Source organism: Mastomys coucha, unplaced genomic scaffold (genome assembly GCF_008632895.1).
Source record: "Mastomys coucha isolate ucsf_1 unplaced genomic scaffold, UCSF_Mcou_1 pScaffold16, whole genome shotgun sequence".
Classification (NCBI taxonomy): Eukaryota; Metazoa; Chordata; class Mammalia; order Rodentia; family Muridae; genus Mastomys; species Mastomys coucha.
In genome coordinates, this window is record NW_022196898.1 from 78,100,748 (window position 1) to 78,127,344 (window position 26,597).

Sequence of the window (26,597 nt, forward strand, 5' to 3'; positions counted from 1 at the left end):
AAAAAAAAAAAAAAAAAAAAAAAAAAAAAAAAAAAAAAAAAAAACAAGGCTTAGGGAACTTTGCATTTCCTAAACTTTTAGTCTAGTTTATCTAAACTAAACTTCCCTCTATTGTCAAATAGAGGCTTCCGCTGATTTTTACAGACCATTTAGCCAAAAGTTACCATTAAACAAACAATAGCAATACCTACTGTTTAAAATCATTACTACCTAAAGCTGTATTTTATACACGTCTAGCATTGATCATGACAGGATCATACTGAAGGAATTTTTAAGTAAAAAAAAAAAAGTAAACAAACTAAAAATACCCAAAGTCTATGTGTTGTCATCACTGGCAGCTGAAATCTTTTTTTTTCTTTTGTATTTTGTAATGAACTGCACCTGAAGCTAAGTAAGCCCTCTCCAGCCGGGCCAAGAGAATTTAAAGGGCTAACACAAGGTCTTCTTAAATATTCCATGATCTAATCTATGTCTTTAAAGTAGTATTAGAAGTTTACTGTATAAGAGCTTTACCAAGAAGAATGGTAGTTACTCTTGCAACATACGAAGCGACATTTTTTAATATCTCAATTGGGTAACCCTCAATTCAAAATAAAGGCATGCATTAATCTGAGAGGAGTAGGTTTTTAAGGCATTTCTCATGCAACCATCAATATAAAGATTATTTGAACTCAACGAGAGGCAGACTGGGAGTTATTTTAACTTGAGCCCACATGTTCTTTCTTTTTTTATTTTTTTCTCCCTTGTTCCTAGAAGTCCCTCTAGTGGCAGCTAATGTGAACTTTAGGTCCAACACATAATGTCCTTATAAACTGAAGCCATCCCACGCCATTAAACCATAGCACTTTTGTTCATAAAATCGTCTTAACAGTCGTAGCCAGAGATCTAGAGCCCTTTATTAGAAGATTGCCATTACTTCCTCTTGAGAATCTAAAGAAATATGAGTAATACTCTTTAGAAAGTCAATTTCATGTGGGCATATAGCTAGGAGCCCCCTTACTGTTTATTGTCAGCAAGTACTTTGCAGCCCACTGAGAAAACCTCATTCGCCAGCTTTTTAGATAAGAATTTCCTGGTAGAAGTGTCTCTAAATGCCATCATCTGTGGGGCACGTATTGTCACGTGACTTTTTTAAAAACTAACTATTTGTAGCAATGTGATATTCATCCCAGAATCCTGTGTGTATTATGTTGCTTGAAGTGTTGCATTTGTTCATCGGTGCCTCATACTAATCTCTGTTCTTGTCATTCGTGTTACACCCACCAACCCTGACACCAACCCGATCCCAGGGAGCATCTGGCTTAGACGGAAAGCCAGGATCCCGGGTGAGTCGGCCCCGCGTCCTGCTCCGCAGTGCTTCGTGGACGTGAATCATGTGCTCAGGGGAAGACCCCTTCGTTCCTTGTGGTCTTTCCAGATGATGAGGTGTCACTTAGGGCCAGAATCAGAGGGGGAGGTAGATGAGGATGGTGGAGAGAGAGACAGACGGAGAGAGAAGGGGTCACAACTCTAAAGTTTAGCCTTAGCAGTCAGAACATTTTCAGAAGCCCAAGTTGGAGTCTGGATAATTTACTCGGTGAGGAAATGACCAGTCCAGTTGCTTTCTGTGTCTCAGCAGCCTAAAACGATTCATAAAAGCTTTCCCAGAATCCCACGGGACCCTGAGGTGGCAAAAAGAAGGAATTTATTTTAACTTGCTTTTTCCTTTACATTTATGTCCATCTTCGAAATGTAATCTCTTCCATAAAACTGACTTCCAAGTCTCAATTTGTGGAAATGAATCATGTGTCTTCTGTCATTTTTATCACTTCTTTTTGACAGTTCTGCCTCTTAAATTTTAGCCATGGTCACTCAGTATTTCGAAGCCTTGTAGAGGTGAACCTTGCGCTGAGGCAGTAAGAGCATGATTAAAATAATAAGAATTCCCCAACATGAGAATGAGTTTGAAACTCTGAATTCTTCCCTATCATGAGCTAGACTAACAAAGGGAACCCATTAACAAGTTGAAATGGGGGGCTGGCGAGATGGCTCAGCGGGTAAGAGCACCACTGACTGCTCTTCCGAAGGTCCTGAGTTCAGATCCCAGCAACCACATGGTGGCTCACAACCACCCGTAATGAGATCTGACGCCCTCTTCTGGTGCGTCTGAAGACAGCTACAGTGAATTACACCGGAACGAGAGGGGCCGGCAGAAGTCCTGAGTTCAATTCCCAGCAGCCACACACATGATAGCTCACTGCCATCTGTACAGTTGTAGTATGCTCATACACATAAAATGAATAAAAATAAATCTTTAAAAAAAAAAACAAGTTGAAATGGAATAATCGTATATCTACATATACAATTTTGCATTCTTGCTTCTCTACGTGGAGTCTTCCCGACAATTGAGCAAATATATTTGAAATACTTACCTCGTTTTTAAGAATTTAAATCCAAAATTTTTCAGTTCTAAGAATCATCGAGTAGGTTTTTTTTCCACCAGACCCCAGAATTCTTACATTCTTCTGTGTATTATCTTATCTGCCACGGAAACCAGTTATGCTTGAAAGCTGTAGGCAGAGTCTACAAGAACAGTCCCCTCACCTTGTGAGCCCTGCTGTCGCAACAGAGCTACAAAAGTTGTTTTAAATGTTTAACACAGTTCTTTTTCATATATTTTCCACTCAGATGGCTAAAAGCAAAGTTTGGGGGCTTTGACTAGAGTTGTCAGTGGCTATGGTGAGAGGACCTGGGAAAAGGTGATAGAAAGAAAGGACAGTTACACTTTCCTTGTTAAGATTATGGAGACAAGGGGACAGAGAGATGGCTCAGCAGTTAATAGCACTGGCTGTTCTTGCAGATCACCCAGGTCCAGTTCCCAAAACCCATGTGGTGGCTCACAAGCTTCTCCAACTCCACGTCCAGGGAATCTGATGCCCTCTTCTGGCAATCATGCACACTGCACACACATTAAGTACATACATACTTGCAAAGCACTCCTCACACCTACATATAAAATAAAAATAAATCTGGAAAAAAAAAGGATGAGGACAAAATTAAGATGTTATAAATATCTGAGAAGAATAACTATGAGATATAGCTTTTGTATAGACTCTTCATTGAAACATGCAGTTAGATCCTTCACCCCTCTGGCATGGATTTCTCCAAAAACAACTGGCATGTAAAACCATTAAGAATCAAATGCTTTACAATCAGATGTGCTGTCCTAAGACATCTGTGGGCATCATTCTCCCAGGCAAGGCAGAGTAAATCAGAGCCCCAGTCTCTCACCTGTCTCATAATATTTTATTTTTATCTTTGTTTTCTTTTTAGGGTGCTGATGGTCCTATAGGACCCCATGGCCCTGCAGGTCCCAAAGGAGAAAGAGTAAGTCCCTCTTCGGGTGGTCACACTTAAGTTGAGTACTGGAGGAATCAAAGCATGTCTTCTCTGTGCATGATGATCTCAACCTGTTCTTTTTCCAGGAGAGATGGGGGACTACCTATTAGTAAATGAAAACATTGCCCATTTGAAGTACTATTTAGAATCCTAAGACTAAGAAGAAAACTATGTGGAATTGCCCTGCCATAATGCAAACAATGCATACATTTACATAGCTAAAATAAATAGCCCCCATTATTCCTTCTTAAACCATAAGGAAGATATTTTCATTGGGCCTTCATCCAGAAAGTTGGAGTCAATAGGGCTACAATTTCCAGAACTACATATTCTGGTTGATAATCTTAACACAAAGCTACTGTGTTCATTCTGAGTAAATTATAATGTTTTTCCAAAGGAAATTACAAAACCTACATAGTCTTTTCCACACAGTCACCCATGTTCTCTTTTTTCTTTCGAGGGTTAAAGAGTGACCTGTTTTCCTCTAGCCATAAGGAAATGATTTTGGTGCATTATAAAGCAAAGCCCTTTCACCAACCTCACTATCCTAGGCTATGTGTCTATATCCCTGGGAGCAAAAAAAAAAAAAAAAAAAAAAAAAAAAAAAGAAAAAAAGAAAGAAAGAAAAAAAATAGACTTTCAGGGGAAATTTCTGACACACAAAATCTGCTGCAGCCCCGCAGCTGCTCATGTGTCTAGAACTTCTTCCCCTCTCTCCATTTCTCACCCACTTTTTCTTCTCTTCACCTTGGAAAACTCCAAGTGTGTGTGTGTGTGTGTGTGTGTGTGTGTGCGCGCACATGTGAGTGTGCATGAGTGTGTGTGTGTGTACAGTTGTGTGTCATCGATTTCCTCGGCATTCACTGTGCAAGGTAAAATATGCTGAGTGCGAGCATTTCACAATGTTGGCACAATTCACTGTGCAAGTCTGTGGTCTTTTTAAAATACAAGTTTTCATCAGAATAGGCTAATTTGATTTTAAAGAGAGGGCCGGGTAACAGTGTCTCTGACATGCCTTCTAATTTCCTAGTCCTGTGTTCTGTAAAGTAAATTCATGCATGCAATAAATGCTTATCAGACATAACTGTATACAATGCAGTCCATTGGGGGTGAAAGAAACACTCGTCCTACTTGAAGAAATCCCTCTTTGCTAGTTATTCTGGTACGTTGAATAATACCATTATATCCATCACCATCACATAGACTTTTCTTAATGCTCATGAATATATGCCCATAGTTAGACAGTGCTTCAGGTGACGCATCTACTGTCCTTTTTTATTTTTTTCCTTTTATTAAAAATAGATTCTTTTCTCACATAATACATCCTGATTGTGGTCTCTGCTTCCTGTACTCGTCCCAGTTCCTCCTTACCTCCCCTTCAATCCAGATTCATCCCCTTTCTGCCTCTCGTTAGGAAAAAAAAAATGGGCTTCTAAGAGAAAATATTAAAATATAACAAAATAAAATATAAAATAAAAAAAAATCACATCAAAGTTGGACAAAGCAAAGAAGGAAAAGAGCCCAAGAGACTGCACAAGAATCCAAGACCCGGTCCTTCGTTCACTTGGGAATCCCACTAAAACACTACGCTGGAAGCCATAGCATCAATATGGAGGGCCTGGTGCAGCCCTGCGCAGGCCCTGTGTATGCTGCTTCAGTCTCTTGAGTTCACAGAAGCTTTGCTCTGTTGATTCAGAGGGCCTTGTGTTCTTGATGCCCTCCCTCTCCTCTGGCTCTTACACTTTTCCACCTCCCCTTCCATGGGGTCCCTGTGAACTGTGAGCCAAGGGCAGGGATTTGATGGAGACTTCCCATCTAGGACTGAGTAAGGAAATGTCTATTTCCATTAATCTAAATGAGTTTATATTGCAAAGAAGAAATCTATACAAAAAAAAAAAAAAAAAAAAAAAAAAAAAAAAAACAGCCAAAGAATAAAGCCAAAGTCAATACAAATACTGTGGACTAGACCCCAGAAAACTGGCTTTATCCAAGAATTCCAGAAAGAGATGAGTTCTTAAGAATATATTATCTGGAAAAAAACTCGAGGAATATATTAGCTGAATCTACTATTATTATTTCTAAGACCAAACCAACAAGTTCCAGTAATTAAGCTCATTAAAAAATACTTCAAAGCTAAGAGCGTCCTTGCTGCTGGTACTCATTTTCAAGCGCTGTATGAAGAAACTCAGTCCATCCTAACCTTGGAGCAGCAAAGCTCAGGAGGTCTGTTGGCAGCATGCCCTGAGGCTCAAGGGGGTTTGCTGTTTGGTAAATCAGCTGCTACTTCCGACAGCTCAACCGTGTCTCAAGGGTATCTGGTGTCAGCACTGGTGCAGAATTAATCAGAAGAGCAAATGAAGGCGCTAAGAATTTCTGAATGCATAGTTGGGAGGCAGGTGCATGCAGTGTGAAGCGCTACACTTGTGTCTCCTCAAACCAGATCGTGTGTCAGCATGCTCCAAGTGCCCTCGAAACCAAGGGCCGGAGCAGCGTGTGAGCCCTGGAGTTAATGGAGGTGCCATCTGGAGTCTCCTGCAGATGTTTCTGATTTGAAGTAGAAAGGGTGGGTAAAGGCAGGGTGTTCTAAAACTGGTCCTTGGTTGCTGATACACAAATTAAGGAACCTGGATAAAGTTCTGCCAGTCTAAAAAGAAATAAAGTGTTTCCCGTGCAAGGTTTCTCAAATACATGACTGACACATAAGTACACAGCTCTCCGTGCTCCCTGCCTTCCACTAATACCTTCATCTGCATAGAGGACAGGGCACTTGAAGCCATGCCTAGAGTCCTCCTCTAACCTTAACATCAAACAACACTGTTTTCAAGCCACTTCCACTTTGGATCTGTATCCCCAGAGCTGAAAGCATGCTAAGTGATTTCATTTCAAATACTGATTTCTTCCTCTGGCCTTAGAACTCTGTTGTTTTTTAAGTTTGAGAGGGACAAAGATTCTTTTGGAACCCCTTAATGGGGGGCGGGGAACGACACTACGCATTCAAATCCCTGGGTTACTATTTCATTTCTGAGGGTATCCAAGATGTAACCTCTGGGATTGATGTTTTGGTGCCGAGGAAGAGATCCAATTCCCATGTGGCTTGAACGAGAGAGTAGTATCTAGTTCCTGTCACCAAAAAGGCCAAAGGAGGAGTCTAGGCCTTGCTTCTAACCAAGCAAAATCCTAGCTGCAGATCCAGGGGGACATCGAGGAAGACTCGATGGACAGAGCTCTCCCCTAAGGAGGGAGACCCACCATAGCAGGAAAATAGCCTTCCTTCGAGCTTCCAGCTGAGTGTCCCCTTGGCCAGCGCTGACTCTCATGGTGCCCAGCTGTAAGAAGCAGGTTAACCTAAAAGAGAACCCCTAATGACAAGCTCTGTAGTGACCACTAACCATATTTAGATAAGCCCCAGTGGGTACCTTTTAAAAACAAAGCAAGCCAAGGTTCTCAGGGAGGCAATACAAGGGAAGGCAGCAGGAAACTTCATGGTGATATTTTAGACTAGATCCAGGCTGCTACCCTCCAGTTAGTTAGCTTGCTTCTGCAAACACTGTCTCTGACTGCTAATCCTAACACACCAGTAAAGTATATACACACACACACCATTTTAAAACTCACAAGTGACCCTGCTAAATCCATCTGAAAGAAATAGATTTTAAGTCAGCCTGCTTTAAACCTTCCATTACAAACATGACCCTAACTGTACAGCTGCTCGCCCTTGTGACATTAATTACTTAGCACTGTGTGATGTCATATATTGCTATCATATATAGTCTTCAGGACAATTTTCACAGAACATTTATCACTGTTTTATTTTATGATGGATGTAATCCAAGCACAGAAGGGTTGAGAAAGTTCCTAGAGTTCTGGAGGCCTCACCTCCAGAAAGAGCCAGAAATATAATTCAAATTTAAATTTTATTTCATCGACAGCCTGGCCACTGCCCTGTCTGCCATTGCTGTTTCATTATTAGCAAATATAAAATGTTAAGAAGAGCTCAGATTCTTGAAGATATCCATCTCTAGTGATCTCACTGTATGCTATGTGTTCTTAGCTGACAGCGTTAAGTAGCTTCACCAACCCCCTAAATTTAAAAGAAAAATGCAAGTAAGGTCTGATATCCACTCAGGTTCAAGCCCTGCCCCCACATCTCTGCAGGTAGAATTCTCAGGGAAACCTGGCTTTACGCACGCATACACACATGCACGCACGCATGTGCACACACACACACACACACACACACACAAAGATGGGCTGAACTCTAAATCCCTATGATATAAGACACAATAAAATAGAGATGGAATTCTCTATGGAGGTTCTCATTGTGATGTTACCAGAGTCCCTGGCATTTTCATGCTACATAATAACACACAGTTTAGTCTGTAGAGAGCAGCCTAAAAACAATGTTTATTATTATTCTATAATCCTTTTTTACAGTCTCATCTTCATTTCCCTCCTGGTCTGCCTCTGGAAAGATCCCCACACCATACCTTTCTCCCCATCCCATACCTTTCTCCCCCTCCTCACACTCCACCTGTCTCCAAGATGATGTCCCTACCCCCTACCCCCACCTCACCAGACCTTCCCACTCCCTGGGGCCTCAAGTCTCTCGAAAGTTAGGTGCATCTTCCCTCCGAGGCCAGACCAGGCAGTCCTCTGCTGTATATGTGTTGGGGGGCCTCATATCAGCTGGTGTATGCTACCTGGTTGGTGGCTCAGTATCTGAGAGATCTCGGGGGTCCAGGTTAGTTGAGATTGCTGGTCTTCCCATGGGGTCGGCCTCCTCCTTAGCTTCTTCCAGCTTTTCCCTAATTCAACCACAGGGGTCCCCAGCTTCTGTCCATTGGTTGGGTGCTAGTATCTGCATCTGACTAGGTTGATCATTTCTATCCATTGACCACCTCCAATATACCTGATTCTTCTGGATTAACCCTATTGCCAACACTATGACACGGACACAGAGAGAGTAGATAGACGGTGTGCTGCACATCATATACTCACCAAAGGCAGAAAATGTTTTAAAATCTTCTTTTTCAAAAAGAAAACAAGATGTGTATAACAACGTATGAGCCAGCAGGATTCATGTTGCTAACTAATATTTACTAATGTGCTTGACATTATTCTAAAACATGGTGGGTGGTATGGGACCAAAGCTGGGTACCCTGGAGCTCTCAGTGTGCTCATTCCAGTGAGAGCCACAGACAGAAAATAAGAGTAACACTAGTGTGTCTCACAGACTGCAAGGACATCTGGAGAAATGGAGAGAGTGATCAAGGGTGGGCTTCTCTAAAGAAGAACCTGACTTAAAAAAAAAAATACATTAAAAAAAAAAAAAAGAAAAGGAGAATACAGTCCAAATATCCCCAATCAAAAAATTCAAACTGTGAATTGCTCTAAAACCTTTGAGCACTAACACGATATCGCAGCTGGGAAATTCTACTCCTGGCCTCATCTGACACATTGCTGTAGAAACACAGGCACACACACACAAAAAAAATGTATAAAATTAGCTTGTAAGTACTTATGTAAAACAAATGTATGTTGTAGTTTTTGTTGTGCCTCATCCTTAAGATACCAAATCCAAAGTCAGCCCCACTCCAAAGTATATCAGGTAAGGTATAGGAACCAACAGATTAAAATAAACAGTAATGCTCTACACAAATGCCAGAGGAAGCCAAGTAGTGTCCTTCCTACACATGGCAATCCTTTAGCATAGCTGGGCGGCGGCAGCTCTCTCCTGTCCTCTCATCAGTCATCTGGCGGTCGCCATGATGGATGTCTTTCACTGCTTCACCACTATAATCTTTAAGGAGTATGAACTGTTGGCATTCCGATAGAACATTAAGATGGCGGCTTGCTCTGTAAGCCGTATGGGAATGTGAGGGTCTGTGTATGATTGGAACTTTCTGCTTTTTCATTTTAGGGAGAGAAGGGAGCTGTGGGAGAACCTGGACCCAGAGGGCCCTATGGGCTGCCTGTGAGTTCACTGTCACATGATTGCCACCACCCGCATGTTCCTGTGACCTGACACTGACATGGTTAACCCTTCCCTAGTGGACAGACTAATCTCATTATAGGAGCAAAGACAGTCCAACGAACAGCCTCAGTAGAGAGTGTTTTGTCATACAGACAGGTCAGACTCGGTCTCAAATGATGTTTGTACAGAGAGACACACCCAGGCATGTCACGTGACAAGAGATCAGAGATTAGGGGATAAACAACAGAAAGCAAGATTCTGCCTAACAGATGCCAACCTTCCTATGCCATCAGAGTGGATATTCATAACTGGCACTGCCTTGAAGGCTCGTCCATGCCAATTGGACATGAAAGCTTCATGTATAACAACCTTGTCAACTCTTATAGATTATTAGCAAAAAAACATTTCTCTTGCTAGTGAAAATCATGATCCAAATTGCATTGATATTCATGATGACGGTGTTTCTGACCTTTCTAAGAACCTGTGAGGACAAATGATCTTCAGAACATAGAAGGTTGGCAGAGTTCTGTCTTCTAAAATTCTGAACTATGCAGAACCCAACTGAAGCCACAGATTTCTACAAGAGATGACCTGCACAGTGATTCAGTAGAGTACTCAAACTACCATGCATTGCATTAGGCTTTTCACCTGCCTCTGTTTTCCACATGCTTTTTACGAACTCAGATGATAAGCTTCATCCACAGTAGAACTCAGATGATAAGCTTCATCCACAGTCACTTCAGCGCTTAAAGGGATGCTGAGTTTGAAATCATGTCAAAGTGTACTTAATGGAAACAGTAGCTCTTGGGGACTTTGGATAGAGCAGAGCCCGATACAGTGTTCCCAGCAGGCTGACCTGCACCATGTGGGCAAAGTTACCATCTTGGGTCTTAAACCGGCCCTCCTTGGAAATTCTTCTACAAAACTCACTGCAAAGCAGCTTTTGAAGTTATAATGTTCACACTCTGAGCATCTGGCCAAATTCAACCTATGTTCAATGATAAACAGTTTTTAGGTTCTGCATTAACTTAGAGGCTAACTGAACTGTCAAACTAAGTAAGCATTGATGTACATCTTCTATTAGTGTGGCTGTGGTTTTTAACTTAACAGTTTTTTTTGCCTTGTTTTTCACTTCCCTCCTGAGCTACCAAGCCCAAGGGCAAGCCTAGAGCCTGAGCAGAAATATCTATTCACCCCAATAAAGAATTTAAATTCCTCACGCCCTATAACTTCAACTAACAGTTCCCTCACTTGATTAAAGAAATTTCACTAATCAAGAAGCCTTTCTACATTTCTAGCATAGTCATTGGAATACTAATGTTGCATGCCCAGATCTGCCTTAAACAAGAACCTGCTGGTAAAACTTAGGAACACTAATGTAGCTACTATGGTTCTTTGGCAGGGCAAAGATGGAGAGCCTGGTCTTGATGTAAGTAATCTGTGCAGCAAACATCCTTTAATTATAATAAATACAGTCAAAGGTCTCCATCACCAGGGACACGAAGAATATACAATATTTTGTCAATGTATGCATGTGCACATACACACACACACATATATATCTAATTACTGTGCACATATACAGCAATATAAAATACACTAGTATTTGCATAAGATAAACTAAGGAGAAATAATTCATATAAAATTAGTAACTGGCATTGCATTGTGGTACTTTGAAAATACGTTCCTAAATTAAGGACACTCAACATCAGCATGACCTAGTTATAGAAAAAATAAATATGTATCAAGTTAGGCTGCCTCTCATGAGCTGCCCTTGGGGAAGGGTGTGTTGGCAAAGCTGTTATGTAGTGGGTTTTATTTTTCATTAAGTCTCTATTTTCTCTTATGCTAAAAATATTATATAAAAATACACTATCGAAAGTAAATGCCTCCAGGAGCAATCACTGCTTGTCAGTGTTGTGTGAGTAATTATGTTACCAGAGTTGCTGTTTATTGAACACCTGTTATATCCAAGCATCGTTCTGGCACTTTGTATCCACCGTCTCATTTAACATCCACAACAGCTGTGTGACAGATAGTTATTAACCTTATTCTATAGTCAGGAGACCAAAGGGCAGAGTAAGTGATTTGCGGAGACCGCACAAGTTAGTAAACATGCTAGGATTCAAATTAATATCCTGTGTTCCTTCTCCTACACTTCTTAAGGGGGGGGGGGGGGAAGCAAGAAACCTGTTGTGCATAACTCATTGAAATGGTAGAAAGAACTAATTCTAAGCAGTACTGTTCTTTGTAAGTTTAAAGGTTATTTGACATGTCTATTTTTATATCTGAGTTCAGACCAATGAAATGTTGTTATGGTAGTGGTGTTTGTTGGTTTCAATATGATTTTGTCACAGTTAGACCAATAGATATGTTGAGTTTGCTTTTTATCCCCTAGGGCTTCCCTGGTCCTCGAGGCGAGAAGGGTGACCTGGGAGAAAAGGGAGAAAAGGTGACTTTTCCCAGCATGCACCTCATGTGTTTCTGCCAGCAGAGCTCCCAGCATGCACCTCATGTGTTTCTGCCAGCAGAGCTCCCAGCATGTACCTCATGTGTTTCTGCCAGCAGAGCTCCCAGCATGCATCTCATGTGTTTCTGCTAGCACTGTCTGCTTTGCTGCTGAACCTGCAGGATTCTGTCAGGCACCTTTTCTGTGTCCATCCTGTGTCCCAAAAACATACAGATGGCTGATCTGAGGAATCAGGTCTTCAAAGAGGGCTAAAGAAGGCTACGCAGCTAGAAATGAGGGCACCTTCCAGCATAGGAGGAAGATTCTAACTCCTGGATATCAAAGCTACAGTCTTTCAACTCCCTGACACCAATTATTTTTTAATATAATGTCCAAAGGGATTGAATTCCTTTTTTTCATAAAAGTTAGATCACAAAACCTCAATGGTGTTTTGGCAAAGCCATCTTACCTGCAGGCCAGGATCTCCTTTATCTTCCTGGAGTTCCTAAGAGAGATACTTATGTGTGATATATTCTGATATTTTTAAATTCAGAAGTAGGAAACAGGCTCTCTCACAGCCCACAGTATGCCCACAGTGCAGAAGCTTCGGTAGACATAAAACCAACAGCTGAAGGTTAGCTAATGAAGACATTTATTTTACAGCTTAGTGTTAAGGATTTCTTGGGACCATCAATGCCATAGGTTATAGGGATCAATATCAAACAATGATTTTATGAAAAAAATGTCTCAGTTGAGAATTGTGAACATCACTTTTTCTATTTCTCTTTTGTTCTGTTTCTCTCTCTCTTCCTCTCTTTCCCCCTCTCCTCTGTCTTCTCTCCACTCTCCTCTCTACTCTTTCTTCTCTCCCCACTCCTTTCCTCCCTTTCTTGCTGTAGACTTTAACCCAGTAGTAAATCAAATAAGTTTTTACGTTGGATGAAGCAAAAAAGCAACAAAAACTCAATAATGAAAATCTTAAAGTAGCTGAATATTCATCCACCTTGTGATTCCAATGTAAACCAGTCCTCCTTAGATTAATTTGTGCCTGGATCTACTTAACAATTCAGTGATTTTAAAAATCCAGTAGAGTCTATTGAATAGTGAAATGCATTCCTGTTGTAATACAAGACCAAAGAGATGTGTCAAAGAAAGGCTAAGAGGCCCACTGCATATGTTTTAAGAATTAAGAGTCTCTGCCTCCTATTGGTAAGAGCCCATGCCGTGATTATCACAAGCCCCACCTTCCACATCTTTGCATAGATTGAGCACCTGTGAGTTCCTTTCCCTCAAGAGTTTTACACATGATAAACCTTGAACTTGTCACACTGCCATCCCAAGGTGGGTGCTGTTATTTCCCTACTTCACAAACCAGGAAAGTATGGCATAAGAAGTTCTTTTCCACGTTATAAATCCTGACTACAAGTTGTAATGCGGTTGGTTTGAGACAGGTTCTATGTGAGACCATTGAACACAAAACGAATTTGCCTTAAAAAGATATGTTTAATTATTATATATTTACCTAGTGGGTTGTATGGGTCTAAAATGTTACCCAAGGAAAAATACATCATGTGGTACTCAATTTTATTATCTTTAAAGAAGTTAGAAATTATACCAGTATTGGCTCAGGGGTAGAGTCCTTACTGAGCATGTGCAAAGCCCTCTGAGGTCATTCTCCCGGCATGGCAAAGAAAACAAGAATAGTGAGGCTAGGCGAGAGAAGTGTTCATTATTGTAGCTTATAAAAGCCTAAACTCACAAACCCTCCCCCAGAAAAATGCTAGTCACTCATACAAAAATATTTCCACAATTATTTCAAGTTTTATATTTAGGAAAATTAGATTCTAAAGGTTGAACATTTTGTGTATCTTTTTCATGAGTATAAGAAATAAAGATTGACAATAATTATCACATTTCAACTGCTCATACACACAATGACACATAACCTTGAGGAATATAGATAATCCCTTCATTTTACAACAGGCTGTTGATTGATAATGTTGACATGTTCTTCTTTGTAATAGCATTAACATATCACTCTTCATAATGGCTCTCTTCTGTAAAGCTTGCTGTTCACTTAAATATCAACACAAAATCATTGCCTATCCCAGTAATTCAAGTAGTTAATCTTACGCCCATTTGCCAATCAGGCAATGAATGCCACTTAATCAATACACCTGGTCTTGATTAGTCCTATTCAAAGATGGGTCTGCTGTCTTCAGGAGGGGCAGAGCACATGTAAAAAGTTTCTATCCACTCACATCATGGCATTGAAGCTGCTTGCTGGGGGTAGAGGGTGCTGATTCTTCATGAGTGAGCACTTGCTTCTAAAGACACCATCCACTGCATTTCCTGTCCCACCTGTTCCTTCTTCCCTCTCTCTGTCACAACTTTGCCTTCACTCATGCTCAAGTGAACCCACACCAGATTTCTATCCCCTGTATTCAAGAAGCCCAAGTGGTTTTGATTCCAAGCCTTCTGCCACAGTGTTCTTGGCACACAGGAGATGAACAAGGCGGAGCTTCAGCCCCTGTTGTCAGAGTGACTGTATTAATTTGAATGAGTGTCTCATACTTTTCTGCGGTGTGCGCTGTTCTGTCTTTTCCCTTTGAATATTCATGTTGTTTGCTTCAGACTGTTCAGTTTCATTGCAACTGCCATCCAGACTGTAAGATGAATGCCCTCATCTACGTATGTATCTATGTATCATCGTTTGCATTCTGTGCAGCACCAACCCCCTGTCTATAAGTCTGCAGATGTCTCTGTTAATGTGATCCAGCTGGGGTGCATTCCTTCCTTCCTCTCCTTTTGCCTCCTTTCCTTAATTCCTCCGTCCCTAGGACCCATGCAGACATCCTACAAACCTTGACCTTGATTCCCAAATACTAATTTCCACGGCTACATTCCCACTACGTAATTATCCTGCCTACCTCATTTTAATGAGTCCAGACTGCTTTTCCTATCTGCAGCATTGTAAGCTGGAAACTCATTTACCATTGTGAACAACAAAGGTTGAAGAAGAATGCCTAGGCTTATCCATCTGTTTCTCCAGTGGGCCCTGCTGCCGTGTATTAGCACCTGAAACTTGAGTTTAACTCAATAAGTCGAGTATTCACTTCTATTTTTGCTGGAGAGGAAAAGTTAAACACAATAGAGGCACATTTTAATACTGGAATATTTTTACTGGGAGCTACAGAATAGAGTGTGATGGACAGCCTTGGGAAAGAGCCTAGCTATAGCCTCTCCCTCTGACTCTATAACAGCCTTCATATGTTAAAGAATAAGGAGGGGAAAGGCAAGTTAAACGTACTCACAATTGGGTGGAGTAGCCATTACCCAAAGCCCAGCTCCTCCTGATACTGACTGGCTTTACTACAAGTCGTATGGCATCTTTGCCTGGTACACAAGAACAAATCCCTAATTCACTGTTGACTCCAATATTTTGGCAGTCAACACTGATCTGCCTTTCTGATGCATCATCTCCTTTCTTCTTGTTGAATGTCATAAACACATAAGTAAATAAATAATCTATCCTGCTTCCAGAATCCATTGTCAGCACGGCAGTTTAAGTGATTTTATTTTTCATAACATCGAGTCTTGTGTACATCAGTAAGCAATGGTAAATGCCTTCCAGACTGTTTCTAGCTAAGCCATATTTTGGATCATTTTTATTCTACACCCCCTCAAAATAAAACCTGTCTTTTATTTAAACCCTTGTATCCACAGGGGGAAAAGGGAAAGAAGGGCAGAAAGGGGCCTAAAGGGGAGAAAGGAGAGCAGGGCGCTCCTGGATTAGATGCACCCTGCCCGTTGGTATGTCTAACTGATGCAACCGTCTCCAGATGTCTTGTGATGGGATGAGGATGAGATGGGAGAGGAGCAGGCCAGAGGGACCAGTAACAGCAGGTTCCTGGGAGGGTCATTTAACACAGACCTTCAGAAAGTGTTCAGAATTATGAGGCTACACTGGTGTCCTTGACATCTTGTTGCCAGCCACTCAACTCCACTCTGTTTCTAAACTCGCAAGCAGAGCTGACTGACTGGAGCCTGACTATAGGATGTGAAGAAGAGCCAACAGCTCCCATATCCATCCAAAGAGGAGACCATGGTTTCCTGTCAAAGGCCTCTTCATGATAATGTGAAACTTCTCTGTGTGTTACTGTCCCTTCTAGGTTGTTCCTCTCCCAGCTTTTTCTTCTAGTTGTTTCTTTAGCAGATTTTTGCTTTCAATGAATTATTGGATTAGTAACATTATGAGTTAATCTTTACAAACAGGGATTCCGTGGCGTTAAGGGGGAAAAGGGGGAACCAGGCCAGCCTGGCCTGGATGGGCTGGATGCTCCTTGCCAATTGGTACAGTATTTCTCTTTCCTACCGTCATCCTGCATGCTGTTCCTTTGTTTACTATGTATTCGTCTGTATCAGTGTAAAGTGCTTCTTTCTGGAGCCAGCTTTACATGATAAACATACTACATGTGTGTGCATGAGCAGGCTCCCTGGGCTCTTCATCAGGGAGAGAGCAAGCGTGTATTATCAATGAATGTATATTAATCTTCTAACATTGTTCTCACTACTGACGTGTCTTATGTTCTTTGGAATATTAAATTTACCCCAATAAATATGCAGAGATTATTTGTAAGTTAGATAAAAAATACATAACGCAATGGCACTGCTAGGCCAAAACTCTGGGCTTTTACCCTACTCATTTTTTACTCCATCCTCTAAAAGAAAGAAAAGTATTTTTGTCTCTCCCATGATAGTCTTACCCGGGCATAAATAAGGCGAGTTGTACATTATGACTTCTGTGGTCGAGAGTTAACCAGTTTGAAGCAACACTGTGAAGAGACCATGGGAAGGAAAGCCAAACTGCCCTGGACATGTAAAGATGATAATTGTCTGCTGCCCAAACCCTCTCCCTTGTCACATAACCTTTTGCCATAATGGTCTCTCCTTGTAAAACTTACTTTCCTGAAGTAGATGGAACTCCTTCCTCCATCAGCATGAACTCAAAATCCTCCTTATACTAAAATCTAAAATTCTACTGGTTGATCCTTCTCCTTGTACCAATCTGGCATTACCAATTTCTCCCAGATATTCATAAAGCTAGCTTCTTTTTATAAATTAAAAAGGCAGTGTAATTACATTTTGTTGAGTACAAAGAAAGATTTTTATCATCACGTTGTTCCACTTGGTCTGCATGGCCTCACACATGATTCTTCGGTTATAAGCATGATTCTTTAAAGGTAAATGTATATTTTTGTGAGTGTCTTATGAGATTGTGTTTATAGAAAAATATCCAGTCAGTCGTTATAGTTAGAAAATATTAATGTGGGGTAGTCTGTCTTTTGTTTGCTTGGTGTTGATAAGTCATATTTCATAAACCTCTTAATTGGAGGAAAACGCATGCCTTCAACTGTGTCACGTCTTCTGGTCTCATCTGTATCTGAAGATACTTACACATCAAATGAAAACATACTTTGTAGCATTTAGAAACCTTCATTCAGAATGTTAACAAACTTCTGAAGACTTAACCAGAAGCACTGACAAACGCTATGGGTAATATCTACTGTAACACATAGCTAGACTGCCTGTGTTTCAAATGAGTGTATTTTTGCAATATCTACATACAGTATAGGCAAGTAGAAAACACTGGAACATGGAGACCTATAGACTTCAGATAGAAATGGCCTGCCACTGATCACCCTTACCACAACCCATATACTCCATAGTGATCATGAGGAAATGATACTCTGATTCATTTAGTAAAGACAAGCGTGATGTGTTTTAATGATATTAAGAGGTACCATGCAGCTTTGCTATCTAAAGATGTAGCTGTGAGCAAAACACTGGGCACCCATGCCCAGTTCACTTTCAAAGTCAGACATGGCAGTTTCTGTCTCCATGTGTACTCTAGATGTGTGCTCGGTCTGAGAAACATTTGAATCAGCTTCATTTTAACCAAGAGTGGGTAAAAATATTGTGAGCCACTAATTAGTGTAAGACACTTAGGACTGAAGCCACCTAATAGAAATCATTTCTGAAGTCTCTTAGCATGTGAATGTGACATCTCATTCCTTGTCTAAGCCTAAGGAATTCTATTTCTTCTCCTCAAAACCAGGGACCTGATGGGTTACCTATGCCTGGCTGCTGGCAAAAGGTAGGTGGACATTATGATGTTTTGGGTTTTTTTTTTTTTTCCTGAAAAAAAAAATCCTAATCTTGCCCTGTGCCTTTCCATGCAGAAGAGACCTTTTGTATTTGACATTCTTGAAAACTGTTTGGGTATTCCAAAGTAAAAAGTGGCAGCTCTGGGCCATCTTTAGATGAGTGTGTTTATTACTGATTTCTTACCAGTGAGCAAAAACAGTTCTTGACAAATATTGTAAGCTGGAACCTCAATTTCTTTGTCTGTGATGGAAAGGGGCAATATATCTGCGCAAGATTGTCTCTCTCTCTCTCTCTCACTGAACTCTTTCTGTTCACTGTTTATGATGATTTTTAATTCTAGTTTTTCATTGTATGTCATTTGCATTGACAAATACGCTGAGAGATGGTAGAACCCTGTCAATATCAGTCACACAACTGGGAAAGCAGAAAATATAAACATAACATTTATCAGGGATAGGTTGATTTCTATCCTGTCATACAAGGATATTGCTTTGGTTAATTCATGCAGTAGCCTACGGATGAGTGATAGACCTTTGGAAAAGCAAAGAAACTTCCAAGAGCAGCAAGCTGGTGGGTAACAGGGCTAGGAGGAGAAACAGCAAGAACTAATGGTATCATTTCTATCAGGAAGGCCAAGCTCTCTGAACTCTGCACTGCCCAGGGAATGCTGACTCTTTACATGTGGTGCTGTAAGCCCAGGGTGCAGGTTACTAGAAGGAATGCCTAGAAATAACAATTCTATAAGGGAAGCATCCAAACTGCTGTTGCAGTTTGGAAATTTTATCTCCAATACTTTGTGGCTTATCCAGTAATTGTAGATGGCCATGCTTCATTGGCAAAATTAGAGCAAACTATGTAAGAGTGTGGAAATGTGAGGAGACACTGGGCTCTTGGTTGCTTCTCAAGTCAGCAACTCAACCATCAGGAAATCTTATGTAATGTGCTTTCTCAACTAGCCTCACTGACTTAGCTGGGGACAGAAAAGCCTTCTCACTTAACAGCATCATTTATTTACAAGATCCCCACGCTCCCCTCTGAGCCTATCAGATAATGAACTCAGCTGCGTCTGAGGTCAAGAGGGGCTCTGATACAGACCCCCTCATCAGATTCATCCTACCTGGTAAAACTATCCTCTTGCCAGCTTAACTGTCATTCACAGACATCGTAATGCCACCCCATGATAGACTGGCCATTTGCTCTCTGACCTCTCCCCTGTAATTCAATGAGATGATGATTCTTTAGAGCTGGTCATGAGCACACTGCACCTTAGAGATACAAACAGCTCACTTCCCCCACCCTGTGACACCACTCAGAACTTGGAGTTGCCATGAGTCTGTGATCCTTCGAAATCATTTTCCTCTTCATAAATGTTATGGCAACAACATAACGTTCATCTTGCTAGCTCTCAAAATGGAAAAGCTGATGACATATGAGTAGGGTGACAGACTCAGAAACTGTCCTTATAAATATTGATGTTTCTATGAAATAGATACTATGTTCTACATAAGATTAAGAATCTCATGGATCTAGCATCTTCTACAAAGAAAAACAGCTCAACGCTAGAACATTGGTATTGCTTAACACCTCCCCACTGCACATATGAACTCCCCTCCCCCAATATAAATGAACCAGTGAAGGAAATAAAATGTTCTCAGATTTCTTAGATGGCCAATTTAGATATCTCAAGTATTTAAGTAATTTTTAATTGACATGTAGGTGGCCAGGAGGTGGCTTCTAGTTAGTCCTATTTATTTAGGCTAGCGGGATAAACACTTTTGTGGAATCTTAATTTTTTATTAGCATTACTAGTTATACATAATGGGTCCATTATGACATCTTCATTCATGTATATAATACATTTTGGTCATAGTCACTCAGCCATTACCCCCTTTTGTCTCCCCCTTGCTCCCACTGATCTTAATTCCTATAGTCCCCTGCTATTTTGATGGTCTAATGAATTTCATTAGGTTGCTTAGAGAAGCGTAGATACAGGATTATTCAAAGGAGTATGGGTACCTTAACGTCCATCCATTAACCATTAACTATGTATAGACCCCTCCATGATGGATATTGATAGGTTCATTCATTTTGTTTGTTTGTTTTATCTGGTTTCTTTGTATAGCCCTGGCTGTCCTGGAACTAGCTCTGTAGACCAAGCTGGCCTCAAACTCATAGAGATCAACCTGCCTCTGCCTCCTAAGTGCGGGGGATTAAAGGCATGCACCGCAATCTGCCAGCTGACAGGTTCATTCTCGCAAAGTTTTCCTTGGAAAAAGAAAAGCACAGTGTTATTAGTGAAAGCACTGAAAGGGGACTCTGAGCAAGTTGCCTGTCGGGGGTGGGCCCAGACCCAGACACTATCTCACGCTTCTCTGCATGTTACTTTACTTGTTGATTTTTCTTTGAGTAAAACTAAAGGCGTTCACTGGTCATGGTGGCACATGCCTTTAGTCCCAATACACAGAAGGCAGGTAGAGCTCTGAGAGTTTGAGGCCAGCCAGGGCTACACAGTGAAACAGTCTCAAACAAACAAACAAATCCAAAAGAATCTTTTAAGATCTGCTCTATAAACTAATAGCACAAAATGGACCTAGCATGACTGTACTCCGGAAGACCCAATAAGCAGCTGAAAGAGTCAAATGCAGATATTTGCACCCAACCAATGGACAGAAGCAGGTGACCACTGTTGCTGAATTAGGGAAGGCTTAAAGAAGTTGAGGAGAAAGGCGATCCTGTAGGAAGATCGGCAGTCTCAATTAATCTGGACCCCTGAGATCTCTCAAACACTGGACCACCAAACAGGTAGCACACACCAGTTGATATGAGGCCCCCAACACACATACAACAGAGGACTGCCAGGTCTGTGTTCATTCAGAGAAGATGCATCTAAGCCTCAAGAGACTGGAAGCCCCAGTGAGTTTAGAGGTCAGGTGGGGTGAGGGGTAGGGACATCCACATGGAGACAGGGGAATGGGGAGGAGGTATGGGATGTGGAACAGTTGGAGGGTAGATGGGGTGGGGGTGGGGTGGGAATAAAATATGGAGTGTAAAAAATAAATCAATTAAAGAAAAACTAATAGCACAATGCAATCTTCCTCTCTCTCTCAGAGCCAATGGCAATTCTGGAAAAAAAAAAAAAAAACAGGGTTCTTCAAATGAGGAACCAGAGACTTGGGGAATTTTTTTGTCCCAGCAGAACTGTCACATGCATGAGAACTATAGCATGCAGGTTCACCTCATCAGCCTGCTAACAGGGCAAGGCTGAACCACCAACAGGAAACGTACACGCGTGTTGGTCAATGACGCCTTGGAGCTTAGACCCTTTGGCCATTCGGTTGATCAACACTTTCTGCTTTCTCAGAACAGTGACTAAGACAATAACCCCTTATCCAAAAGTTCCTAGTTGGCAATGGAAAAAAATGTGGGTGGGAACTAAGAAGAGAATTGTGGTAAAAACTGGACTTTTTACATTTTAATATGGGAGACATCAAATGATCAAATCAGCTTGCTGACTTAAAAAAGAAAAACTACCAGGTTCTTCCAGCGTTTATAAAATAAATGTTAATTTGGAATTGTTAGCAAAGAATTACTAACACCACTCGTCTTTTTGTTGTTGTTGTTGTCGTCTTTTTTCTGCAGTGATGAATCTAACCTTCCGAGCATGAAGTTGTGTATATAATGATCCGCCTTTTATATTTATAGTTGAAAAACTGAAGTGCAGATTTTGCAAGTGTGAGATCTGTTCCCCCGACACACGGCTTCTCTCCCTGTCCACAGTAGCACCCTTGTCTATCTTTCCTCACGTCTGAAATTAGGCCATTCACGGAAGTGAGGAGCCCGCAGGAAGTATAATGTCTCTATTTTATGTGAACGTATGTAATGTGTTTATATGGACATCAGTGATAGAGATCAATTGGTTGCTTTTGCTATTTTCTTATTTGAGGCTTGTTAATTGCATGGACAAAAAAGTGCCATGAAATAGTTTACATGAAATCGTGACCAAATATGGACTCAAAGCTATGAACACGCAGCACACATTCCCTGGTAGCATTCATTCATGACTACACCACCTACTGAAAATGACTAAAAACAGCATGACCGTGTGCCAAACCTGCTTGAGCAAATGCGGATGCTTGCATGCTGCCCAGTGAGTTCTTTGCCTACATCTAAGCTCTTATTCCTTCTGTCATCTCAAGGGGGTTACACCGTGGCTTATTGCCAAAAAGAGATGAATTGACGGAGAGCACACACACACAGTTGGTCTTATATTTTGAGGGAGTTTGCAGTACCGACTGCAGATCCACAGCTCCTGATCTTGTGCGCTCCTGTGACCACCTTGGTTGAAATACCAAAGGGTTAGGCTGATGGCTGCCACTAGTTTTTCCTCGGGCGTCGCTTGGCGGTGAAGATGCAGGAAGAGGACCGGTTCAGCATCCTGCACTGTCTTTCACGTGACCAAGTTGGAAGGAGGTTTACAAACACGAACGAACATCCAGAACCGTGGTTTTCTACGTGATCTGATCTGACTTCCCACGGGGGTGGATGCTTTGGGAGAGTATCAGAGGTGTGCAGCGGTGTTTTGGAGACAGCAGAGCCTTGGAATGGAAGCCCCTGTTTGTGCAGATTGGCAGGTGCGGACATCCTATCAGAGCTCAGGTTGCTGAAGAGAGACTGTGTCCCAAGATGGGACCAGGCTGAATAAGCTGTGCTACAAATGCAGACTTTACCAAAGGTTGTCGGAAAGTGTCCCTTCCTTCCTTCCCGGGTTGATCCATACCAAACGTTTTTCTACAAGTTCAAAAAAAAAATGTAGTTTCCAATTTTTCTCATACTTTTTATTTTCTTAGTCCAGGAACAGAAACCATTTGTTTCAGTTTGGGTCTCATAGGTTTTTAAACAACATTTTTATTCAGATCATAATTTGAATCCAACAGTAAAAATAACTTCTTCACATCTCTTTTTGTTGTTTATTTGTTTGCTTAATTAAAGAAATTATAGAGAGACTCCATTTTTGGCTTAACCATTGTAAAGTACGAAGGTTAAGCATTTTTTTCACTACTTTTTGGTTTACATTGACAAATGTACCTGTCAGTTATTGTAAAGTCAAATTTTTATCACATTTTGGTAGCATGGGCTTACTTCTTCTAAGCTTTTTTCTTTATTGAAGTTTATTTCACACTTTTGTTTTTACATTTCTAAGTGTTTGTCTTATACACAGACCAAATCTGAGATCTCAGAAAGCTCTGGAATTCAGATGCCATAAAATGAGTCTCGTTTTGACTGATTTGCTCAAAACTCACCTACATAGTCTTAGCCTGGACATTTCTTTGCACAATGAAGACTTTGCGACATGTTTTGAAATAACTTATTCTAAGTGGAAGGGCTGCTTTGAAGAAGTGCCATCAGTGGGAGCAGTCATTCTGGCAGCCCATTGGAGAATTTCATTTCCCTCAGTGAGTAAATGCTGGTTTTATGGGAATATTTTGTGCTTAGATATTTAGTACCAGAGGGGAAATTAGTTCATGCTTGGGATTACAGCAATGAAGATACTGTTTCAAGACAGATCTTAAGATGTCATTCATATTGTGTAACCAAATGCTCAATCATACAAAATGGTGTCATCTTTTTATTTCTTTATGTCAATTCTGAGACTAAAATTTACTATTTCTGATAACATTCCACACCCGTAAGCCAATTTAGCATTTTTTTTTTAATGGAGAGTATTTTCTAACAATTTCTTATATGGTATAGTTAGGGTAAGGTATTTCTCAATATATGAAACAACTCGTCTTAAATCATTTGTGGAACAGAAGTGAGCCCAAGATTACATATTATCTTCAGAAAACCAGAACAAACTATAGTCTCTTGAGGCCATCTGGTGACCATATCTCCTCTTATCTTCCTTTCTGTTTCTCCACTAGAAAGAGGTATTGAGAGGGATCATTATTTAAAAGTTAAACAGATTCAAATGAGACTAGTTCAACAACAAAAGAAGTGTTAAAGCGCTGGACATACCCCTGTAAAGATACCACATAGACTGTGTGTGCACTGAGGGGGGGGGGGAATCTGGCTTGTAAGACACATTTAAAGAAATGTGTAAACTTCCATTTCATGAACGTCCTTGGAAGAGGCAAACGGAATGATGGTTGTCCTCTGTGCTCACTGGATTGCTAGGCTAACCACCATGAGTGAGCCTTAAACTTTGGGCTATTAAGACATCATTAATCACCTATTATATCATCAAAATGAATAATTTCCAAATGAATCAATAATAAACCATCACTGCTGGTACATAGGTTTATAGATAGCATTCTTTCTTATAAAAACTACTTTAGGAGAATTAAGGAAAAAAGTATGAAGCACCCATCGAAAATACGTCAAAGTCGGGTTTTTTCAGAGACACCCAACCTCTCTAAAGGATGCCATTGTAATGTTTCTCTTCACAGTGTTTTCTACCCGTGTGGTTGGTGCTGATGAATCTTCCCTCTATCTTTATGGACTGTGGACCTTTATTGTGGGTAGTTTCATTTCTCTGTTTAATGGCATTCCTAAGCTGTTAGTGCACGGTTTCATTTTTGGAGTTCATGAGTTTGTTGTAAACAGAGTTCAGTGACCAGCCTTTGCTAATGTAAACCAGCCTCCCGAGGCTCCCCCTATTCTGTGCTCAAGCTCTACACCATTTCACCACTTGCCTTTATCAGTTTGCATTGCCTCCTCTTTGGAGTCACTCACCTTTCAGCCTCCATAGCCGGTGTTAGAGAAGTCTGCGTCTGGTACCTGTTAATGGCTGTCCTTTCCCATCATCAAATGCAGCCTTGGAGGGGTTTCCCTTATCCTGTTATTTTATGGAGAGCATTGGAATGCCTCTCCATCCTACCAGTAGAAATTTTTTTGGTTTTGTATTTACACTCTGTGCATATGATGTGTTAGTGGGGGCAGTTTACATATATTACATGGACTCTGTGTATATATCTGGTAGCTTAAGAAAATGGTCAGATCACCATTCTGTACCTATGGGGAAGTTGTCCTTGATCTCTTACATTTTTGGCACTTAGGAAATGTGCCTAAAGTATTTCCAAGTATGCTTTTAAAATATTTCTAGTAAAGCATTAAAAGATAACAGTTTTAAACCCCCCCCCCCCACTATGTCTGCCTTATGGTAGTTCCGCTTCTTCTCATGAGGGGTAGTGAGAAACTTGGATGCTGACATTTGAAACCTTGATTTTCTTCCTTTCTTGATATTCAAATTATTTAATGCTACTAAGACAAAGAATTTAATAACTTGTACCCCCCCCAAAAAAAAGTTTCGCTATCTTATAAGGTTCAAAGGAGCCTTATCATTCCATTCCAGACATCCTGAGAATGGTCAGGCTTGATGCTGGTGATTGGCAGATCTGCCAAACTGTGATAGGCTGTAAAGGTCTTCTGTCCCTCCTTCTGTTTTCCTAAATACTTTCTCTTTCATCTTCTCCTTTTGCTCCACATTATATACCAGAGACACTCCTCCCACTTAGATTGCCAGTGAATTTATTTAGGGTTTTTCTTACTTTTATACTAATAAACATTTGAATGGCTTTTCTTTTTTTCACTAAAATGTATGAACTGCCTCCTCTGCTTATTGGCAGAGTGATTTGGAGACAGGAGGATGGACCTCATTGTGCTTGATTTCTTGACAAGAAAAAAAATACCAATGCTTTCAAAACGAGTTGATATTCTGACCCATCTCAGAAATACTAATGAGTCAGATTCAAAAAGGAATGTCTCCCATATTGCTGACATCTGGGTGGATATTCTTTACAGTGTTGTAAATGTTTCATTGAGCTGGACATTTTTTAAAAGATGTATGTATCTGATTTATCTTTTGGAAATATTATATTTTTATTTGTATTTTTTACATTTTAAAGTTCATCTCTATGTGCAGCTATTTTTATATTGCCAAAAACTCACATAAATACATAGTAAGAGGGAAATGGGGGGAAAATGGCAAGTGTAACCTTGTGTGTGTGTGTGTTTTTTAATTTTTTATGGGCCAGTCTCATGTACTTGGTTATTCTAAGAATACATTGTATCTTTCCACTGTACATATGGCAAAACCTGATTGTCTCTGAAGTGTAAATATTTAAAAGATTGATTTTTCCCCTGTTTGATTTCTTATTTCAATTGTAACTTTCACAGGTGTCATCACTGAATCAAAGGCCTATGAAGGCTTTGACTGGCAGTCTGGATTTCTTATTTCAATTGTAACTTCCCCAGCTGTCATCACTAAATCAAAGGCCTGTGAAGGCTTTGATTGGCAGTCTGGAGATGACTATGTTGGGTTCACTTTCTAATTTGTTTTTTAATTACTTTCAAAACTTGTTTTCAGGGTTCCTAGTTTGTGAGAAGTTGACCTTCAGAATTATTTTTACACTATTTATGACTTATTTTCATAATGTAAAAAGTGTGTAATTATTATATTAACCCAATGATAATGAATTGTATTGTTATAAAGTTTTAATGATATTCCTGAGATCTTTGTCCTATTTTCTTTTATTTAGAGACAGTCACCCAAGAATTTTATTCTACATTTCTTCGATATTGTAACCATACCACTCGCACCCACACCATAGTGTGATTCTTTTTTTTTTT

The 26,597-nt window shown here is 40.5% G+C and overlaps 1 protein-coding gene across 21 annotated transcripts in view; it reads left to right on the plus strand.

Moving 5' to 3' along the window:
• Positions 1-26,478, plus strand: part of Col25a1 (collagen type XXV alpha 1 chain) — a 407,882-nt gene extending 381,404 nt beyond the window's left edge. For 9 of the 21 annotated variants that reach the window (XM_031375495.1, XM_031375508.1, XM_031375504.1 and 6 more), the window contains 8 exons: positions 1,290-1,325; positions 3,313-3,366; positions 9,299-9,352; positions 10,755-10,781; positions 11,751-11,804; positions 15,528-15,614; positions 17,920-17,958; positions 21,609-26,478. In XM_031375495.1, coding sequence (XP_031231355.1) covers positions 1,290-1,325; positions 3,313-3,366; positions 9,299-9,352; positions 10,755-10,781; positions 11,751-11,804; positions 15,528-15,614; positions 17,920-17,958; positions 21,609-21,611 — 354 coding nt within the window. In that variant the 3' untranslated portion in view covers positions 21,612-26,478. Of the gene's footprint in view, positions 1-1,289; positions 1,326-3,312; positions 3,367-9,298; positions 9,353-10,754; positions 10,782-11,750; positions 11,805-15,527; positions 15,615-16,076; positions 16,155-17,919; positions 17,959-21,608 lie in introns of all 21 variants that reach the window. The other 12 variants (XM_031375514.1, XM_031375499.1, XM_031375513.1 and 9 more) reach the window with 7 other exon arrangements.
• Positions 26,479-26,597: the final 119 nt, after the last annotated feature.